Source organism: Calonectris borealis, chromosome 2 (assembly GCF_964195595.1).
Source record: "Calonectris borealis chromosome 2, bCalBor7.hap1.2, whole genome shotgun sequence".
NCBI classification, from domain to species: Eukaryota; Metazoa; Chordata; class Aves; order Procellariiformes; family Procellariidae; genus Calonectris; species Calonectris borealis.
In genome coordinates this window covers 138,388,765-138,412,117 of record NC_134313.1, presented here as the reverse complement: position 1 = coordinate 138,412,117, position 23,353 = coordinate 138,388,765, and the positions used below count along the sequence as shown (strand labels likewise).

General features: G+C 39.2%; 1 protein-coding gene across 1 annotated transcript in view; it reads right to left on the bottom strand.

Moving 5' to 3' along the window:
* The window catches only part of CRPPA (CDP-L-ribitol pyrophosphorylase A), a 124,308-nt gene extending 109,782 nt beyond the window's left edge, over positions 1–14,526 (bottom strand). The window contains exons 1-2 of the mRNA XM_075143649.1: positions 14,341–14,526; positions 7,061–7,340 (exon numbers count right to left, since the gene is read on the bottom strand). Coding sequence (XP_074999750.1) covers positions 7,061–7,340; positions 14,341–14,507 — 447 coding nt within the window. The 5' untranslated portion in view covers positions 14,508–14,526. The remainder of the gene's footprint in view (positions 1–7,060; positions 7,341–14,340) is intronic.
* Between the last annotated feature and the right edge of the window lie 8,827 nt (positions 14,527–23,353).

Below are 23,353 nucleotides of genomic sequence, written 5' to 3'. Positions count from 1 at the left end.
GAAAAAAGCAGAACTAGGCATATTACAGGCTGCAATTTTTCAACACACAGCACTGAAAACAAGCTCAAGAACATACTGACAGTGGAAAAGAAGCAAAACCAAGAACGTACATATGCACTAAGAAAAAGCAAAGAGCGGTACTGCAAACGACGACAATACAACTAATGTATGTGAGCATTTGATTTCATATTAAAAAATAGATTGAAAATAAGTCTTAAGAATATGTCATTTATGTTGCTCTTGTATCATGAATTACTGTCATAAATCAGATGAACTATTTTTAATACAATAAAGAATAAAATTACAAAAGTTAGCAGGATTAAACAAATATATACATTTTTAATGGTGTCATACAAATTATATAGCATTTCTTCCAGTGCATTCCTTATCTGTGCATTCCTTGTGAGAATGGTGAAGGAAGTTCATGTTTTCCATAAATACAATAGTACCGTATATTCAGTAAAATACATTTTATTGTATTATTAGCCAAATAAGATCTTATTACCTTAGTCAATATATTCAGCTATTTTTTGTCACAGTGCAATAACTGGTAATGTTTAACAACATGTTCTCATTTATCAAGGTTTTGTTTTCTTCTTGACAGATTTTTTTTAAGCACTTCAAAGTTTGTATAAAGTCTGCATAATGCTACCAAAGATCCATACCAAGTATATGATCCAGACCACACATAGCATCCCCCGCCTAAAGAGCAGCACATGCTAGTATATTGCTTCAAGACTTTCTTACGACCTATTTAATCTTTTCAGTTGTCAGCAATAGTTGTATATTATACACAATTATGATGGATTCTATAACATGTAAAATTCAGTCTAAGCAATTTAAACATTTCAAAGCAAATCATGCAGCCACTATGCATATAGTTTTCAATATTTTTAGAAATATTTTAAAGTATACTTACAGCTTTAAATTTTGGCATTTATTCAACATAAGATGACAATAAGATGAGCTACCAGCACTTTCTTGTTCTACTAGTGCTTGTTTCTGCTAGGTGGCAAAAATTAAACAGAATATTTGCTATAAAAATTAATGAATCACAAAACCAATCATTTTTGCCTCTAAAATTAACAAGACTATTTATTTTACTTCGACTGCATAGTATTATCTTGCATTAACAAGTAACGAAACACATCTTATGGTCACCAAGCCATCTTTCATACCCTAATTACTGATTTACATTGCAAAAAGCTATCAGTGAGAGTGCACTGTGCCACAAAGGATTTTGCATATTAGAGTAAGTCAGTTTAAAGAGGAGTTAACGTTTGTATTCAGTGGAGTAGAAATCTTGAAGCTACTGCCACAGGAGTTACAATTACAGTTAAGTTATATTTTACCTCCAGAAAATCTACATCATTACAAAATCAACAGTATCATGATGTGAAGGCTACTGATCCACTGCATACCATTAAACGCATGATTTGCATCATATTATGAAGAAAGAAGAAAAAAAAAATCTTGAGGTGTTGTAGGAGGACTCTTGCACAATTTAATCAACCAAATGCAAAACTGCAATGTTTAATTAATAACTCTTTCCCACACACAGTCCTGAGCAACCAAAACCACAGGCACTATAGTTTGTGGTCATGCAGTTCCCTAAGAAACTCTACACCTGCTTATCAAATGTCTTTGCCTTCTGAATTCGCTCAGCTGCTTCCCTCGGAACTGCTTGTGTCCTCTCCTTGCAGGAAACCTTGCACCCAAGCTTCTTTCTCTTTCAGCCCATTAGATTGAAAATTTCAAGTCACCTCTTTATACGAGCTTCATCTAAGACCTTCTCTGTTATCAAGGGCCTTCTAAAATGAATCATTATACCTTACCATGCGAGTTTGGCTCAAATAGTGACTCTAATACATGTATGTATGAATTTGATACCTCATGAATTCTCTCCTACATGCTCCAATGCTCCTCAAGGCAATTTTAGTTCTATCTGTACCACAACCCACTTACCTTCTTGGAAGCACAAGGATAAGCACAGAACCAGTCCAGCAAACTATTACAGCATATGAAACAGGCCAAGTTGGCTTTCAGAAGCTTCACCTAACCTGCAGGGCTGGTGTTGTCCTTGCCACAACCACCCAGATCACAAACTCAGCCAAAATGCAGCTGGGGGCATTTCTGGATGAAGACTCAGATTTCTTTTCAGTGCAGTATTTGGTGAAAAAGGGAAAAACGCGGGGAGGTGTATATGTCTAATCCTTAGCCAGAGGGATATGCCTAAGAATCTCTTCCAGATCTTGCCATGTAGAAGTGGCTAGAATGATCCAAGGCCTTTATTCAGCTCTCACACATGCTGGACAAGCTGAGATTTCCCTTATTTTAAGGAACTATTCTTTATTCCTTTGATCTGCTGTAGGAAGGAGAAATCTGAGTGACTAAACAGACACATCTTTGCTAAAAGCTGCTTCATTTTCCAAAGTCATATTGTTTTCTCAGATGAAGCATACAGACTTTAATTAGCCTCAGATCAACAGTAGTGTCATACATGTAGTTTCTCTAAGTTTAAAGGAGGTACATTTTATAGGTATTGCATAACAATGACGTCAGCAACCACTTAAGTACACGAAGCTATGCTCAAAATTTATTTCCAGGATACCCTAATCCTACCTAAAAAAAAGTAAGGTAAAAATTACTGTATGTGTAGTCTTCCAGAAGCTAAAAAATGTGGGATTAAGTCACCTTTTTAAAACGGATTAAATACTAGCTGTATTAGGCACAGCTGGCTCTGTCAGTACAACACAGAAATGCTGCAAAGAAGAAAGGCAGATTGTAATTTAAGTTTCTGTCTACGAGTTATGTATTTCATTTGGTTGAGTTGCATCCTTCCTGATGAATGCAATGAATCATCTAAATCACTTAAATTGAGACTGGAAAATGATAGAGTTGTTTCTCCTCTTACCAGTGCTTTCCCACCACCAAACACTACATCTTGTTAGGACAAAGACTTCAAGTATTTGCTAACAATACATTAGTTCTCCATTCAACACAGAAAACAATTAACGACTTGGCTGAGAATGTTATAACTTTCTATGGGACCAATAATGCCATAAGCTATGGAAACATCAGTACGTTTCCAATAGTAATCCATTACTACAGAATTGAAAAAGGTATAATGCGTTGTATAACTATTTTCCATACAGCAGCAAAACCACACTTGATTCTTCACATATTCAGAAGAGTTTCAGGGCTACTGAACAGATTCTGATCTTCACAATAATGTAGCTCTTCAAATGTTTTTTTCTTCTAATATTACTATATAACAGCCCTACAATTCATTAATATGTATTTTTACATTGACATAAGTCAGTCTCCTAAACTACAGAACTCATTCCATCAGTGGAATAAAAATCATGTCAAGATGGTAATATGTCATCAGTTCTTGATTCTGCTTTTGCACAAGTGTCTGACAGGACAGCAGAAGCCCCCCAAAGTATCAAGCATACAATGAAAGCAGAACCTCTGAGAACACAGGCACAAGATGACTTCAGATGACCCAGTGTATAAATATAAATGCAGCCTTTACAGCTGGCTAAAATCAGTCTTTGCGTATAACAAAGACGACAAAGATCATGTGTAAAATATTCCATATAGGATGAAAACAGAAAAAGATAATTGCTTCTAAGAGAAAAAGAACAAAGGACAGAGTGAGCAGAACTGCTCCAGCATTGCTGTCCCCATTCAAGTATATCATACCAGATCAGCCTATTTATCCACCCAAGTCCTCCTTCACCTTCAGTGGAGAAAAAGAGGTGTTTTTTGGTTTGCCACCCACGATATTTTGCTAATGCAACTCAACAATCATACATAAAACATTTTATTTTGCTATCTAACTGGGTGAAAGAACAGCATGTGTATGGGTGCATGTTTTCTGCTCCAGTCCTCCGACACAGCAAGACTGGTAACTGCAGCACTGAGTCTAAGTAAACTCAGAGACAGGAACAGACCGAGCATAATATGTAGTGTTTTCTGTCTGGGGGTATTATTTTGACCGATTGTGTATGTGAATAAGAGTCCATGAGACTGAATAGCACTGTACATCTGTATTGGCATGTATGCTTTGTTCAGATACTTGCTAAGGCTGAGAATAAAGTAATGATGTTAGACAGCTTCCAGAAACCAGCTTTTAAGAATGCTGTTTTGATTCAGTCCTTTCAAAGAAATAAACTATACTTTCAAATCTAGTTCATGTTAACTAGAGAGTCTTTGAGTGTATGTGCCTTTTTTTTTAAACTCTCAATACCAGAACTGACAAGTTCCCCCCCCATCTTCCTGATTTTTTTTCTTGTAAGCATTTTTCTTTTTAGTTATGTTGTTTAAAATGTAATGTTGGCAATGCGATGTTGCTAGAGGCTTTGGACTTATGCCTTCTGAAGCTTCCACTTTTCCCAACTTTTACTAGCAATAAAGAATTTGTTTCTAGAAACATGTAATTTTAATTACAAAATTACCCCAAAAACATAAATGGAATTTAATTGGTTACAAAGTAATATTTTCACATAATCAAGGGATTGTTTGGGGGATTTAAGGCATAATTTATTAGTTCTGGATAAGGCGCACATTTTGATTCCTACAGGCAAATAACAAACGGATTAGTAAGTGTAATAAAGCAGTTTATTTGTCTGACAATTGGCAGCTAGAAGTGCAATAACTTACTTGATCAATTGCCATTTTAAAGAACATTACAGCTTTTCATAATTATGCTATCTATATGGTATGCAGATGAACAATACAGCATTACCCCTATTACACTAGTGATTTAATATGATGTCTCTGCCAGGCTTTGTACCTTTCTACATAATGCAAAAGGAAGTAATTACTTTTTATACTGAAAGATTGAAGAATTGACTCCCTTTTAGATATGCAAAGAATTTGACTATGGGAAGAACTACAGATGATAGTAAAGATGATAGCTTCTCTCGATCAAATTTTTTCTGATATTCAAAACCATGCATGTCAGTTTTGAGAAAGAGTCTTAGCTTTCCAGTCACTTAGCTCTTCAGAATTCTGTAGTTGTCAAGTGAAGATAGCCACCTCTCTCTGGCTGGAAGCTTTTCCAATTTGTTACATAAAATGAAGTTCTTCTAATGCTCCTTAATTCAATTACTTTGTCGGGTAATATCAGTAGCTAACAGCTTTTGGAGTCCAGTTCTCTGATGGCCTAGCCTCACTGAATTCAGTGGATCTAAGCCAACACAGGAAGCCACCACAGAGCCAATAAATATCACACACATTTCAGACAGACATTATACAATGGAAAAGACTATGACAAATGTATAAGATCACCTTTTTGAGATCAAATGATACTTCAGTGATCTAGGTAAGGAAATATTTACCAGTTGGAAGTTCAGATGAACTAGAGTACACTGCCTTGAGAAGGTCAATGGAGATTGCTTTGGTTCCCTACTGTTTTACTGAAAATGTCTTACACCCAATTAAAAAGAAAACCAGGAAAAAAAAAATACTACATTAAAATCACACAAGTGTCAAGAAAAAGTGAACAAGTTAAACTTAAACACAAAGACAAATTATATGATATACCATAACATGCAAAGACACCTAAACACAAACACATTCAGAAAACAGTTACTCATTTCAACTCAACATCAGTGCAATTAAACCCATTCTTCTACTACTCTCAAAGAATCACATTTAAAACAGATTTACAGAGGGGATCTATTTTAAAGTCTTTGGCAGAGAATCAATTCTGGAATGCTATTTTATGCTATATGAGAAAGGTCAAAAACCTTGTTAAAATTATAACAGAATTTAAGTTTTAATGACTGGAAACTTATGTTCTGTATCACTGAAAACTACAGAGCAGAATTTCTATTTTATTGCCATTTCTCATTAAGCCAATCTACAAAAGTACAGGCCTACTAGTGAAAAGATCAACATATTTAGATTTCTAACAATGTTCTGAGAGAACTTACATAATTTAATTTTCATAATAAATATTTTAACAAGTCTTACATTCCCCTTCTACACTATAAGCTTTCAAAAAAAGGTGGAGGAGCGCTAAGGAAATACCACAATTCGTTCTTTGGACTCTTTATTCCACTGTCAAAGTTGCAAATCATCTGTCAATTAGCTTATCTTTTAACTCACTTCCTGAAAACAACAAGCAGTGGTAGATTTTCCTAGCTTTCTAATACCCAGGCAATCTGCTGTCACTAATGACTTCTACCTCAAATCATCTCCTTGAAGTAGAGAAGCATTCTACTGTCTTATTAATGGAGAACTGAAGTACAAGGTAAAGATAGCAAATTGTACAAACAAGTCTGTGGCTAAGTCATGATTTCTTGTATCTCTTAGTCAGACAGTTTATCCACCAGTTCCTCTTGTTGCTAGTGCATGCCTTTAATAACTTTACCATTCTACTTGCATAACAAACTTCTACCAACTCTTCCCCTTCACATATCACTTACTTTCTCAGAAATCTTTCTGGTTCCTGTGAATATTCACAGTCCTCAGATACAGTGATGACCAGGATGACCAGGAGGATCTCCAACCTACGGTTGGAGGCTTTCCACTTCCCCTTTTCCCAGCAGTTTGAAATGCTTACAGATTCTAAAAAATTTAGCATTAATACATAGAGAGCTCTCTTGCCACTTATTCAAGATTTGCATATAAGTTTAAGATGAAAACACAAAGTTTGCAAGTCAACCAATGCGTACTCTCTTTGGCTATTATTAGTAATCACTAACTGAACTACTCTAGCATTAGGCGAGAATTCTGCATGGAAAAAAAGGTAAACTATCATTATGTAATCTATCTTTCAACTAACAAATTGCTGATTAATTCAATCTCCTACTTATAGGCTCTATGGCAATAATTATTCCCTGTAGCAAATAACGCCTGAGGCATTTAAAAATGTCTCCCTCCCTCATCTGACCTCTCTGCATAATAGGTATTCTGAATCTGTTCTACTTAAAAATCAACATAATAAGTTAATACAATTGCTAGAAAAAACCTTATTTATCAATCATGATTTTACACTGTACAGTATAAAGAACACTGCAGAGTTGCATTGCTGTATAGTACATACCCCATGTTCTTTAGCAGCCATAACCACTTTTGAAAGAATATCTTCTTCAACAAATGGCCTCACAGCATCATGGATAATCACTACTTCTGGTTTCTGAAGCAGATGGTTGGAAAACTCATTCTCTGCAAATACCTTCAGTCCATTGAAAATTGACCGGTGACGAGTTTTTCCACCTTTTACTATGATAACTCTTCTGTGGCCATATTTTTCAATGATAGACTTCATTGTTTCAATATTTTCAGGAGAGACCACCACAATAATGTCGGATATCCAACTTATCCTAGAAGAAACAGTACAAAACCAGAGAAAGTAGACATGAATGACTAAATAGAAGTACAGATATCTCCATGAAACAAAGAAATTAATATCAAAAGAAATTCAAGATGGCTAAATAAAGCATCTCAATATACTCAAGTTCATGTGTATGTATTAGCACTCAGCCCATAAAGGGAGAGCTACATGAGAGGATCTCTACCAATACATGGATGTCAACCAAAGTAACTGGAATTCTGGGAAGGGACTTGCTTCCAACAATCAGTTTGCGGGGGGGGGGGGGGGGGGGGGGGGGGAAGGGGGGAAGCACCTTCTGATAACCCTTCAAAAAGCCTTCAAAATATTTCTTACTCCAGCCTCCTTCCTAGCTTCAAACGTAACTTCTAAATCAGTCAGCTACAGTCTGTTATTTTAGCTTTCTCTAAATTCAGTCTCCAATAAATTGGTAAATCCTGGGACCTGCAATACTCCATGTTCTACTGTGCAATACACTGTGTACAAGTGAATAAGAAAAAAACCTCTGAAACAAAGATCACTATCAAGACAGGCATGAGCACTAATTGACAGATTGCTAATGAATCAAAAGTGTGACACTTGAATATTGACAGGAAACATCATACTGGTAGTTTGGGGAAAAAAAAAAATACACACATGAAGGTTTCTGCTCTAGGAAGCTAGCAAAATGTAAAAACATAGCTATGCTAGGTAAAATCGCCATAATATGAAAAGCATATTTTTAGAGAACTTCAAGCTTCTACAGTTGTTATCAGCCTAGCTCTACAATTGAGGGGTGGTGTGGGATTAAAACCACAAGATTAGAACCAGTCACAACTGAAGATAGGCTGAAGTTATACTCATGTCAAGGGACCTAGGAATACAACAAATTCTAGTCACATGTGGCATACTGTACTTCAAAATAACGGAAATACCACAATTCAAATCCAGCTATTTGAGTGTCTTATTTCCTAAATGTTATGTAGAGAGCGTAAAAAAGGATTTAAAATTGTTTTATTTCCTTTCTGTGTCTCCACAGATGACAGGAGGGTTTTTCAGCATGACAGACAGGAAACTCATCAGATGAGCAATGATTACAAAAACAATTTACTATTTACTATAGTAAAATTACTCATGTGTAGCCTACACATCCAACTAGGAAGAGAGACAAGTATGGTATATTCTCTCAACTAAAACTAATAAAGCTATTGAAACTAATTTTGCAGACACAAGACGGACTAAGGTACTAAATACTTCCAGTGAGAAAAATAAAAGTAAGGAATTTACAGTTCAAAAATATAGCAGCTCGAGGTAGTGGTTTCTGCAATAACACATCAGAGGCATGGCCTAAGTACTATCCTTACTCCAAAAGCAAAGTCATCTGTGATACAAATCACTCCCCTAGAACTATGTGAAACAATAGAGCATCTTTCACCTTCTGTACATTTTTTTTTGTAATTAATAGAACTCCATGGAAAATTATTTCAATGAATTTTAAAATAACTATTAAAAATAAAATAAATGGAAGTGCTATTAGCATTCTTCAAAAGAAAAATATTTGTCCTTATGTTCATTTTATTATTAACAAAGGCAGAAAATACAGCCAAACCAACATACTCTCAGCATTTTTTAAGTATTGAAGTTGTTCAAATGTAAAATCTGAAGTCATATGGTTTCAAGTTTCATTTCAACTTGTCACTCACCACAGGTTCATCAAAAGGTTCTCAAATCTCTCAAATGAGTCCTGGCATAGTCTTACATTCAGCCACAAAACTTAGCACCTCTGCATGACTTCACCTCAGAACTAGGGCAAACTAATTGGATTCATCTCAGTTCTTCTTTTGAAAATTGAGAGTCAGTCATTTAAATAAAGCGAAATTCAAGAAGAGCTATTTCACACTAAATGAGAATAAGAGCTCTGCAATTCTATTTGCCGAAAGACTATAGCCTTACACAGTTCCCAGAAACAGTGGACGGTCTGTGCATTCACTAGTGACTGTGTAAGAAGAGCACTGACATTTCCCACTCTGGACTCAAATGAAACAGATTATCAGGTAACTAACTGGGTAGTACACAGCATCTTCTGAGAAGAAGGGAAGAGAACAGAAGTATTGGCCAGCCTATGATAAATCTCTGCACAAGGGGGGTGGAATGGCTGAAGGCCTCCAGTGGTACAATACACCAAAAAGTGACAGGATGCGGTCACAGCTCCACCCTGTGTCTGGATAAACACATTTATAAACTTGAGTATGTCCTCCTTAAACTCATTCTGGACTAATGTTACATAATTAGAGCTGGGATTCAGAGATGCAACCTACTCATATAAGAGTATAAAGGTATCCTCTAGGTTGATTAGGTACAAGAACAGCTTAGGCTTTGAATCCTAACATGTCCCACCAAAACTCATGAAAAGCACTAACTCAGTAAAGTATGCTACAAATTCTCACAAATGAGAACTGTGCACCACATAGGTGCTTACTCTGTTAAAGATCTTCTTATGAAAATGGTGCAAAGTGTTTTAATGAAGTAGAAAGATACCAGTATACACTCAATTTAGCAGTAAAAGGATCTTTTTTTCCCTCCCTAAATTTGTCACACCCTTTTCTTCAGAAAGATTTCATACTGAAACAGTAAGAAGCTCAGGACCTGCTCAAAATCAGTTTAAAAATAGTAAACACCCTTTGCATTTTATAACTGTAATATTAGATCAAGATAATGCAAGCTTCAGAAATAATTAGTACAAGGCATGAAAAAGATCAGAATACTGTACCCCAATGTGCTTTAAAAAGACCTGAATACAGAACTCTAGTGCTTCCATACAATATAGGCTCTAGTTCTAAAGTGGAAAATCAGGTCTGATCAGATGAAACAAAAGTAACAACCCCAGTTATAATACTTTACAACTGCTTTGGAAGGACCTCAATTAGTAGAAGGAAAACAATGAGGGAGAAAAGGACTATATGTTTGTTTCCTGTGACTGTCCTTCTCATCACCACCTACAGACAGATAGTCCAGCTGCCTAGTAGAAAATAGTATTGTTTCACTAAATTTCAAACAAAAGTACATACATTTATATTAGCTGAGCTAGAACTCAAAGTAAAGGAGCTCATTAACTCAGCAACAGATTAAGCTATTACATGACTTCACATCACAGACTGCAGAGGAAATTAAATAACCGATGAGTTATGCTCTGAGACCGTATCACCTAAATGGCATGCTCAGGTACAAATGTGACTGAGGTTTAACCCTCTATCAGTTCACTCGCACACAAACCAGTGCTGAACCTGAAATCTGACATAAGGCTTAAATACTCACACTCAGTTTCTTGCAACTCTTACTCAGACCAGTAACAATCGATTTAACATATAACCTACTGAAATAGGCAGTTGTATCAGCAAAACAAGGCTAGAACCAGGCAGTCATTGCTGAGATGGCTTTAGCAGTGTAAGATATGATCTTTCACTGCCACAGAAACTCTTCAGTGGTACAAGATAAATCATTATATTACTTTTGTTGATCTTATTATTCAAGCACCAAATGAGAAAAACAACTGTCAATAACAGAATGCATTTGCAGAATGCAAGCATAACTTCCTTTTGCTCCATAACAGCTTTGTTATGACTTTATTGATATATGAAAAAATATATGAATACATATGTATCTTCTACAGTACAAAAATAGAAGCAGGGAGCTTTTAAGTCTGAAAAGTTTCACAGGTACATTAAGGAAGTTTTGAGCATCTCACATACAGGAGCCATCCATTTTCTCCTGAAAGAAAAAGTTCCTTATTAGTCCAACAAGATAACAAAGATACCTTCATAAAGTTAAAACAATTGGATTGTTTCCTATGATTATTTTTAGCTCATAAGCAATTTCAAGAATAAGCTAATGATAACTGGACAAAAAGAACTATCTCAACAGATACATTTAACAAAACTGTAATTGTGTGACCTGTAGAGCCAGTGAACACGAATCAGCCAACGGGGAAAAATACTTGGCAAATAAACTACACAAGACACTTCCGAAGAGGCAATTCTTCAGAAGCTTCCCTCAGGTGATGCTTTTTTGATATCAGGCCACCTGTTTTAAAAGACTACGTTACAGTAAACAAAGTAAACAAAGCTGTCTGAAACCTTTATGGAAAATTTTTATTCTGCCAGTAAACATTAACTCTGCTTTGCTCTTTCATAACTTCTCACTGTACTTTCAACAAGTGGTGAAATATGAGCACAGCAAGAATAGCAGCACCTTATTTGTCCCACAATGATTTTAAAATCAACCTTTACCTTAGTCTGTTTTCCTCTCTATAGCTTTAGTAAAACATGTGTGCGCCTCTGCACACAGAGCTAAGATTTGTCCCTGTCTCAGAAAAGGAATTGGAAAGGTTCTATTCTAAACAAACATACACAAAAAAAAAAAAAAAAAAGAAGGAAGAACCCTACTAGTTGGTACAGAAGCAAAAAGGAGGAATGCCATTCTAGTTCTGTTGAACTTGATGCAAAAGCCTTGCATAGTTCAACAAAAGCAGAAACAAATCCCATGGGAAAAACAGACATTTAAGTTCTCTAACACGCTTTAATTTTACCCCCAAGGTAGGACCTGACCTTCCTACCAGCGCCACTGTACTGGCAATAAAAACCAATCATTTCTCCTCACCCTATTTTTTCTCACCTCCTCTTCCTAAGGGCATCATCTTTGATTATTATTGGCAGGCCAACATTCTACATGCCATCATCCTATGGAACAGGATGCACTGCTTATTCCTTCATGTCTGCTCTTGTCTTGTCTGCCAGTTTTTCCACATGAATATTTAAGATTCTCACTACTTTCAGCTGAACAGTGTAAAAATCTTTTTCTCCTGATTTTTAAAAAGCACATGCAAAGCAGCTGTAAATTCTTGATTTGCTCATGTATTTTTGTCTATAGATTGCTATGTTTCTTCCAGATTAAAAAAAGCTCAAAAATAGCTGCAGTAGCTGAGATAACCAGTTCATGAGAAGTTATCACAGGCTAATGAGTCAATGATTCATTCAATTACAGCAGGTAAACAATAGACATCAGAAGATGGTATCAAGCTAAACACAGAAAAATCTGCCACTTCTGGGTGATACATTCTGTGACAAACTGCAGTTCCTCAATATTACATTTTTGCGCGTAATTTGCACAAAGTAAGAACAAGGTACCTCCTTTGCAGTTTCAGAGCCAGAAGTAAAAGTGTTGAGATGAAAATGAAAGCCATTCTGAGCTTTAGAGTACATCTGTTCCCAACTCCCCATACACATACATACCAGCCAACACTCCAATTCAGTGCAGACACAGCAGAAAGCTCTGCCTGTGAGAGCACTGGCACCAGTTATTGCACTCCTAAAGTTAAGTGAAAGCACTAGGTTGTTACTCTCACAATCAACTTGGGATCACACGCCTGGTTGGACTGTACAATTAGAATTCAACCTTCTAATTTTTTGCAGCTTTAGGACATAAATATAATACTGTTGCTCAAAGAACTGTTATTTTCCCAGAGCTTACTGGCAGTGAAAATGAAAAAAATTTTTTAAATGAATAATGTTTTATTTTCGTATGAATATCATTTCCTTCCCAAACCTCACTCTGTTCTCTTTTCCAGGTCTCCAGTACACTGAGTGAGAATATTATTCTTCTCTGTAAATTCCCATGACATTTTGGCAGAAATTACAGCTGTGACAAGCTTTGGATTGGAGGTTTTGCTTACTGATGTGTTTAGCTTTGTGACTGGCTGCTGTTGAAAATTAAATAAAGAAAACAAGCAATATTTCTTTCATAAAGTAACAAGTGACCTGAGGGAAGCCTCTCTGGGTGGGAATGGAAAAAGAGTCCCAATTTTGATGTTGTACAAGTTTCCATGAGTTAAGAACTTTGGGAGATGCTGGCAATTTCATTTCTTTTCACCACCCTCCACTCCTCCCCATTTATTCTCTCTAAAATCTAAAGGTTTGTTCTTCTACAAGTTACTGCAAAACATCCAGAATACATCTGACACTCCACTCCTACCTGCAGTGTCTCAAGTGACACTAGATACAAGACTTACATTATGTTAACATTTGACAATAATATATTAACTGTCAGTCACATGCCTAGAACTCAACAGTCTTATTAAAAGGAAAAACTTGACTGTTAAGAGATCCCATTGCTTAAATTCTTTGCTCCAACATAAACAAAGAAAAGTTGCACGTGCACCCTCACGTGCTATGTGAGCTATCAGCTTCTAGCCCAGTAACTGCATCTTAAACAAAGCCAAGGGGGCATTTAAGCTTCCTGGTGAGGCAGGGCGTCCACTGTGGACTACAATGGTGAAGCATAACACAGCACTGTAGACCACTGAGTTCACCCCACTATGAAGAGTGGAACTTTTTTTGAGGCCTCTGGACACTATTAAGACCATCTCCAAAGGCTATGGCAGAACAGGTCTTTTTTCAAGACCTCTGGATAGTATTATGATTGCCTCCAATGGCTATGGTAGGCTTGTAGCTCACCAAACTAGCAAATGCAGCTACAGAAACCCTCGAGCTTCAAGGCCGAGGGCCTTGAGCAGATCTCCAGCAGCAATGGAAAGCGACATGGCTTCAAGGCATCGGCAGCGCTGAGGAGAGATGGGGACCCGGGATGGCGGTGACACAGCCAGGCTGGGATGGGAGAGAGCACCCAGCTCTCGCCCGGTACCTCTCCCCAGCTGAGCCTGCCCAGCCACAGCTCAGAGCAAACCCGGTCTGCACCAGGCCTACGTGTTCCCAGCCACCCTGTCACCTATCGCACATTTTGACTGGGCGGGGAGGGAAGGAGATCCGACCGTAAAACCAAACCCTCCGAGCAGCGCCCGCGCCGGGGGGGGCCCAGGGCCCGAAGCGAGGGCGGCTGCCAGCGGCTTTCTGGGGACTGGGGGCACGGCGAGGGCCGGCAAGAGCCGGCGGCCGGGCCTCAAGCGGCGGGGAAGGCCCGCAGGTCGCGGAAGGGGAGCCGAGCGGCGCCTGCCTCGTTACCTCTCCATCGCCCGCACCGTGTAGCTGACGAGCGGCCTCCCTTGCACGGCGCAGAATTGCTTGGGGGTGGCGCCACCCAGGCGCTCCCCGCTCCCGCCCGCCGGCAGCACAGCCGCCACCGGCATAACGGCGGGCCCGGCGTCGCGGCTCCCGCTGCTGGGCTCCATCTGCGCGGGGCGCCGCGGCTGCTCCGCTCCTCGCCCTCCCCGCCCCCCAGCTGGAGGAACGCGGCCGGAACGGCGCAACCGCCTGCCCGCGTTTTATTTGCCCACGACGTCCGCAATCCAAAGAATCCAGCGCCCGCCCGCTCGCCTGCCTGCCCCCAGCGGGGACCAGGCCCTACTCCTCGCCCACCCCGCGCTACGCGAGGCCCGGCAGAGGCGTGCGGGTCCAGGCGCGGCCGGGCAGCCCCGCGGCATACACTTAGACCCCGGATGGGGCGCCCACCCGCCTGGGGCACCCCGGTAGGGAGACAGCAGGCACAGAGCAGCGCAAACGGGATATAGCAGCCATTGGCCCTTTAAATGCCCGGCGCGCGGGTGTTTCCCCACAGCGCACGCGCGGCCGGGCCGGGCTGCGCCCACCTGCGCCAAGCCGGGGTGGGTGGTGCCGGCCGCGGCGAGCGCGCGCGGCTGAGGGGCCGTTAGGCGCTGTGTCCGCGCGGGGCGGGACGGGGCGGGGCGGGGCGGGGCGCAGGCGGTGCCAGGCCGCAGGAGGTGCCGCGCCGCAGGAGGTGCCGCCGCCGCGGGGCGCCGCCCCGCCCTGTGCCCCCCGCTGGGAGAGGCGGGGAGCCGCTGCCTCTGCGTAGGCCGTCTCGGGGTCCGCCGATCGGGGCGGGATGCCCGGTCTCAGTGAGGAAATAAATACCTCGTGTTTGGAGCTGAGGGGAAGGCGGGCCGAACCGCGGCCGTGCGTCTCCATGCGAGTCTCGGCCGTGAGAGGCTTCTCCACAGGCTGGCTGGGGACGCCAGCCAAAACCTGGTGTATGTTGTCCGTAATCCTAGGAGGGAGAGGTTGAAACAGCAGCAGTCAATTCACTGGGAGAAGCTGGGATGTTCCAGCTGATGTTACGGTGTTACCATAGGCAGTAGCTGAGACAGGTTGATAGGAAAACTCCCAGGGCTGCTACCCATTAAGTGGCAGAGGAGGCACAGTCCGGAGAGGAGGGGGCTTGCTAAGCATGTCATCAGGTCATGCATTTGTAATCATCCAAAGAGGTCTCAGGTTGATATGTCTGGCTCCACTGTATATCTCAGGCTGTAAATTGAGTGTATTTAAATGCTATTGCTACACTCTGCCCTCATCTGAAAGTTTTGGCCTCTTGCTGTAAAGACAGCCTTGCAAATCTGAAAGAACTATTGTCAGCTTATTGCTGCTTATCAGGGAGCAGTGAGGGCCAACCGCTCGAAAAAGGGAAGGGGAGCCTGGGGTGGAATATGGCATCAAGGCAGGTGACAACAGTAGAACCAACAACGAGCCAGGATGCTAAGCATGAGTCAGAGTCAGGATCAGACCCTCGGAGTCAGACATAGTCCAGTGATCACCCGGCAAGGTCTCAGTGAGGCGGCAGGTCCCAGGGCAAGCCATAGGAAGCTAAGCCAGTGGGTGTGGGTCAAGGTCAGGGGGGCACCAGACCAGGTGCAGACATAGGGTGCCAACAATAAAGACTCTGCTTAAAAGTAGCCCCCAGGGGAAAAGGAGGAAAGGAGCGTCAGGCCCTCGCTTCTAGCTTTCTTCATAACAGCTCTTATTAGTGAAAGAGCTACCTTTGGACTTGCAAGCTAAACTTAACTCAGCCAACTAAACTTCTTGAAGGTGGGTGCACTCAGGGCCCTAACACTGTCCTCTTTGACATTATTTTTAGGAAAAAATCAGTGTCTTACATGCAGGCTGTCCTAAAATGACCAGAGGCTTTACAGTCTGCAGGATTTTTTGATCTATTCTTTATATCTTTGAGAAGCTAACTTATTTACAGCTTTTCAGGTTTCTCCTAGTTGTGTTAAAGAGGAACCTATGTAGAACACATGGAGACTTTTCAGAGGAGTAGGTCTGATCGAAAAAGCACCATGGAAGGAAGTTTGTTTTGTCCCAGCTGGGCTGCTTTGCCAGTGCCAGCTGTGGACTGGGGTAAAACGATCATATGGGATCACAGAGGCATCATAAGTAGGAGTCATACAATAGGAGTGAGAGTTCACAGGTATCCTTGATACCTGCAATAACAGGAAAGTCCTGGAAAATTGGACAGTACAGTGGAGAACATAGGCCCTTTACATGCAGAGGCATCTTGACAGTTACGACAATGAACAGAAATCACATCAGCTCATACCCTGCAGTGAAACATGAGAGAGATTGATGGCAAACAAAGGAAAACATTTTAAATGAAAACATACAGATGTGCCTTCTAGATAATGATGTCTCCAAAATCCATTGTAAGGAACAAATGTATTATTATGGACATTGAAGGAAATGGGCATGTAAAAAAGAGGAACGAATATGAGTTATACAGATTGCTGAAAAACTGGAATGGAGACCCTTTTCACCAGTGAAAGCATTAGCCAGAAGTTGAACTGCCTTCCTCCTAACAAGTGTTGGAAAGTATTTCTCTACACCTAATTCCTGACTAATGACATACATTTATCTGTTGTCTCTTTCCAGGACTTCCAAGTTTGCCCTGACTCTTCCCCTCTGTGCAGATTGCCGTTCATTTAGCATCACTTCTTTGTTATGAGATGCCCCAAATGAATTTTTCTTCTTAAGGTAGGCACCTCCAGCATCCGCAATCATCTTGTATCACATAGGTTACATTATTCTGACTTTTTCTTGCAGCAGTTCTATACAAACATGTTCATGGCAGGTTGTTCTGCAACATTCCCACTTTTTCCTTTTTTTCAGTGTAACAGACATTCTGAATTCCTGACTCAGGTCTTCATACTTTCATTCATAAAGAGCACAGACATCAATCTAGTCAACTGTAGCTGATTTTCCAGGCTTCTTTCTTGTTTGCATTATTATAAGGAGCAAAATAAGGTCTTTTTATTTCCCATGGCTCCTCCCGCTGTACATTGGTTCTGTGGGGTAGCTAAGTAGGACGTTCCCAACCACAACACAACCTTCAGAACTATTTTCCCCTTCCTTCTTGACATTATGGTTTTTCACTTCTTCCCCTACTCCAACAGTCTGTTGTACCTAGTACCTTCTCTCTTGCCCAGCCAGTGTTTCCCCACTTCATTTGTTTCGTACATATTAATTTCTTCTGTGAAGGATAAAAAGGCAAGAGAGATTGAGGAAAGAGGATCACATGCCAAAATTGGTTCCATTCTTGTTCTGAAGCCCATTTTCCTTATTATGCTAGGTGGACAAGGCTTGATCTGTCCAGAAGAAATTACATTTGATAATTACTTGTATGGATGCAGACTTCAGTGTCATCAAATATGTTGTATATTTATGGTGAGATTTGATGATCCAACCAAACAGCACTTCGAAATTGTTTTTGCCTGCACTTGAGCGTCAGATGCTTCAGAAGTTTTCATGCGTTCCACAGTCCCTATGGAGTCAAAAGATTCTTGTCTTGTGTTGATAGCACCTGTTAGTTCTTCAAGAAGCCTTTCAGTATAGATTCTTCAGGTCTTGGTTAGACTGAGCTTGTTACTGCTATTTCTCCTTTTATTTTCTGTTTTCTTAGACAATGACGTGGAAGGAAGAGCATATTTAAGATCATTATCAATTTATACTGTATCTTAGCATGAGTTAAGAAAATGGGGATTTTCAATTTTACATCTTTTTAATATTCATTTGATAGTAACATGCAATGAAACACAGTGGCATTTTGCGAATACATAGTTTGGTTCAGTTCCATTCCGTTTTGCATTTTTTATCGAATCAATCTAATAATTTGGTTACTGTGCATGTATGTGCATGCTTATATATAAACATTTGAAGTGAGGTAAACAGTAAATTCACACATATTGGGAGAACAATGTTACACGGTTTTTAATTGGATAAAGAGGGACAGAGGCAACATTTTTGCCTCAAAGCAAGTAAAGAGCAGGCTAATCCATCATTTCTGTGCAGGGATATAACATCTGAAACCACAGTAGTAGTTTGCAATTATGCAGTAAATATGCCAATCATATGCTTGAAAAGAAAAGTGGGGTTTTCTTCTTTTTTACTGAAGAAAGAAGATATGTACAAATTGGAATCAAATTACAGAAGTGAAATTCACCTGAGAATTTAACTGCTGGGAAAAAAAAAATTCATCTGTTTCTATGAATAGTGTTTCCAGGGAGCACTAAGTTATTGGAGTGGTAGAAATCATACTGAAAGGTTTTTGTGAAAAATGAATAAAAGAGTAAAATTTCTTAATTTAAAATTGCAGTTGAGTCTTCTGTAGATGTGGTATAAATTAACTGAGAAATTGCCTGTCCCTTTTTCAAAGTAATTTCTAAGCTCTGGAAGACTTTTGTTTTTAATGCAGGTAAAATAAGATGAATTTACCTTTTCTTGACCAGCAGTAAGGTTCACTATTGTGTGTTTTAAAGGGAAATGCATGCAATCAAGGAACATTTTGCAAATTAAAGTGAATTGTAAAAGCAAAATTACAAAAAAATACAATACTTCCTACTAAGGAAGTGCAGAATCTATAAAAGACAACGTAAAGCTAAAAATATTTAAAATCTGAGAGCCATTCTGTAGCTAACACGGTATCTGCAGCATTCAGAGCAGTGATGCAGGCTTTTAGCCAGACCCTTGTATTTGCAGGATTGTATTTCACTAATTTTAGCCAGATATATAAGTTATTACTTCAGTGGTGGCAAGCCATAAAATGAACATCCAGAGCTGTAAGTAAGCAAGTGGAATGTCAATTCTCTTTAGAGAGTTTTTCTGTTCAAGTAGGATAGCAGTCTTGGCTTTCTTTAAGTCACCAATAACTGTCTCTAACTGTTGCAGACACTGTTTACAGAGACAGACACAGATTTTTTGTATATCTAAAGAGATTAGAGAGTCCCCAAAAAGACAGTATTTCAGGTTTTATCTTGCATGTCTCTTGCTATTTGTAGCAGTTTACACGAGATCTCGAAGTCTTAGGCTTCATCATCATTTCTACATCTATATATGAAAAAAAGAATTGAGAAAGCATAGCCTGGGTAGGCATTTTGTTTCCAGATATTTTATTTCAGTTCTGATTGATCACTAGAAAAAATAATCGTCTGACAGTTTTCTTTTATGCTCTTTACAATCTTTTACTTGTTGCCTGTGACTGAGACCTAATCGACTCTCGATGTAGTCCTTTTGGGCTGACTTACATCTTTGCTGTTTCAGTCTTTGTTGCACAGCAGCTGCCTCAGAGTATTTGCTCTGTGGTGGCAGTGGTTCCCAAGTCAATATCATGTCATAGGGAACATACAGCTTGAGGCAGTATACTAGATAGTGGAATGTTGAAAAAGGCAAAACTATTTTCCCTCCAAATCATAATTAACACCTTCGGGGAATCTTATCTTATTTCATATTAGAATATTTTTATGTTTGTATTTTTACAAGTGTGATTGCAAAGGGTTATTTCTTGCTCTGAGATTCTTTGATGAAAGATGCTATAGATGTGTGGAATACTTACATAGAGTGTTGTGCTATTGATTTGCTCCTATTGCTATGTGGAACTGAGATCAAAACAGCATATATTCAGCAAGGGAGTTATGCACATGCATAACTTAAATGATGTAAATAGCTGACTATCAAATATCAAAGAGTGCTTACATGCCTAATATACAGTGTGCATAGAATCACCTATAGATCAGATCCCTAAGGGGAATTCTAAGTGCTATTGCCTTCATATGCAGTTCTGCAAAATATTTCTGATGTATGGTTTTGTTTTTGATAAAATGGTGTAACAAGCTGTATATTTTAGTTAATGAGGTAGAAGTGTTCTGTGATTTTTAGTTTGTTAATAGTTGAAGAGTAAAGAAAGAATATGAATACTACAAATAGAGCATATGAATGCTACAAATGTAAAGGAAATGTGGTCTGTGAACACAATGGAGTGTTTTCATACTTGCACGTCATTGTAGGTAAGTGTTGAAAAACATATGTTGAGTTTCAGCTGTTGTATCGTGTGTTTTATGTCATACATACATTGTTTTACATGGTTCTGGTAGATAAATTTCTTCTAACGTATTCTTTAGAAGAATACTTGATACACAGAGGAAGCACCTTGCTTATGTTCTGTGCAAGTGCTAGATAAAAAATTGTCAGAGATTTCATTTGATGTTTGACACACATTTTAAAGCTTCATGCTGAAATGTTATATTCGTCCTGGAGTGTTTATCCGTTCTCTACTCGATAATCATAGAATCCTTTAGGCTATTTCTCTGGGGTATGGAAGGTTAGTTCAAGAGCTAATGAGTATTTTGTGTACACGAAGTAAAAGAATTCAAAGATAAGAGAATTACCCCATACTATCTAATCCAATAATTCATGGAAGTGAGAGTCCCTGACTGCAGGAGTTTTTGTGAAATTCAGAAAGGTTAAAGACTTCAAGAAAGTCGTTTACTGCTTTGGGGAGTTTATCTGTTCTCTACTCGATAATCCTTTAGGCTATTTCTCTGGGGTATGGAAGGTTAGTTCAAGAGCTAATGAGTATTTTGTGTACACAAAGTAAAAGAATTCAAAGATAAGAGAATTACCCCGTAGTGTCTAATCCAATAATTCATGAGAGTGAGAGTCCCTGACTGCAGGAGTTTTTGTGAAATTCAGAAAGGTTAAAGACTTGAAGAAAGTCTTCTACTGCTTTGGGGCATGCTTTGGCAAGTAGGTGATGAGGTGGAGGCCTCATGTAATTTTTCATTAGAAATGGTTGACTAGCCTTAAACACTTGTCTCCGGGAGGATCTTTGTATTTTTATAGGTTCTAGGTACGTTGGTCAGATGTTAAGTAATGCCAAGGTTGGGTAGGCCTATCTGCTCAGCTTTAACATCACCATTTATTGTGCTGGTTTATAGGAATTGTGTTTTGGCATGTTCAACTGTCAGAGTGCATTGCATGGTGACCCTAACAAAGATTAAGACATGGAAGTTGAGGGACGGAAATCCCAGAGGCTCTTTTCCACTGTCACTGTGACTTAACAGCAGGCACCAGCCATTAGGATTGTGCCCTATCGTCTCAGTAAAAAAAGAAGTGTTTAATTTATTCTTTTTTGACAGGCGTCCAAGCGTGACTGGAGAAACAGTTACCTCTGAGGAAAGACTAGTGGTAGTATCCTTTTCCCAAAACGATTCAAAGCAGAGATAGTCTATGAACTGGTTAAATATGTGGTATTAAGCCACAGATGCCAGTGATATAGAATGATGTAGTGAAACTTTAGAGAATACTTAAGAGCTGAAGTTAGATTTGGAATAGAGTTGAGTGCTCAAAATCTTTGTTTTTTTTTAATTTTGGTGTGTGCATATTATCATGCCATGTTTTATTGCTTTACCATGTTCTGTGTTATCTCCATGGAATGTTTGTGAAGGAATGTGAAAAAATTCACCAAACTTAAAGTGATGGAGAGAACGAAATAACACCAATGAAAATTTGCAGATTTGGTATGAATAGGAGTACAAGCTTTACTATTCGTTACTACACTGAAAGTATTGCTTCTGCATCTCTTGTCATGTTAATAATGGTCCTTACCCTTAAAATGTCAGGAATGTTATTCACTAGTCCCATGTCTGAAGAACATAGATGAACTCAGTTTGCCAGAGTTCATATAGGAGGGATTCCATCTGTGTAAGTTTTTACTTAACAAATAAAGACTGGTCCTAGCTATACCATCAGGGACTGAAATTGCAGCAGGTAAGACAAGATACTATCCAACACAAAAATTGGACTGTGCCTTCACTGTCAATTTGTATGGTACACATTAGTACACAAAACAGTTATGTGGAGCTGGTTCATTTTTCTTCTCTTCTTTTGAATTTTTAGTGTTATGTTCTAACTTTTTTGGCAGTTTGTAAGGGAAGTGCCATAAAATGCAGCCTGCCTTGTGGAAAGGTTTGTGAATCTTTTTTCTCTTTCTAAACAGTTGCTTTATAGTGAGCAAAACCTGCAGGATGATAGTCCCTAAAATCAGTAGTCCTGTCCTACTCCTTTGCCTCATCCTTTGCTGGCTTGTCCAGTTCTAGCATGAAAATGTCAGATTGGAAAGGATCAGTTCTTTGATCCTGTTCAGTTTTTAGAAAGATCAAGGTTACAGATTTTTCCCAACTGCAGCAATGTGGCTACCTGTCATCCAGCAATTATATAGAGACTCAGCCTGTTTAACATATACCACTGAGCAACCATCAAAGGTTAACCATTTTCCAACATACTAATCTAGCTGGATGCAAACCAACTACTTAATGAAAAATGCTCTGTATCCTGTTACTGTTTTTCTGGGTAATGCAGTCCAACTCATCTTACTTTAAAAGTTCTTCCTGACACACTTACTTGTGCCAATACACTTGTTTCCACATACATTGTTTTCTTCAGTACCAAACATTTCAGAAAATGGATTAAGTAATGCATCCTTTTTTTTTTTTTTTTTTTGTGTTGGAACAGAATTGAGAGCAAAGTAACCTAACTACTGGAAAGAAAAGAGCTTGGTCATTGAGACACCATGGGAAAGAGGATTTAGATTTTGCCAGAGCCAGAAGTTTCAAAGTGGAGGGCAGAAGCAGGCAGATTTGCACGGGACTGCAGTATTTGAGTAGATAAAGAGTACCACAAAGTACTGCATTCTTAAGTCAAAATTCAGACACTGGCTTGAATGGTCTCTCTAATGAGGGCTTTTATGGAAGAAGTATGCAAAAAAGTATTTAATTAATCAAATAAAAATGGAAATCCATCTTAATATTTACTTTATTCTTGGCAAAGGGTGTCGCAAACATTTTGTTCTGGCAGAAGTGTCAAGATTCATAACTGATTACAAAAAGTTCAAAAGAAAATACGGGGACAATAGTTGCAGAGCACCTAAAAGGGGTTTTATGGATAACTCACTACCTGT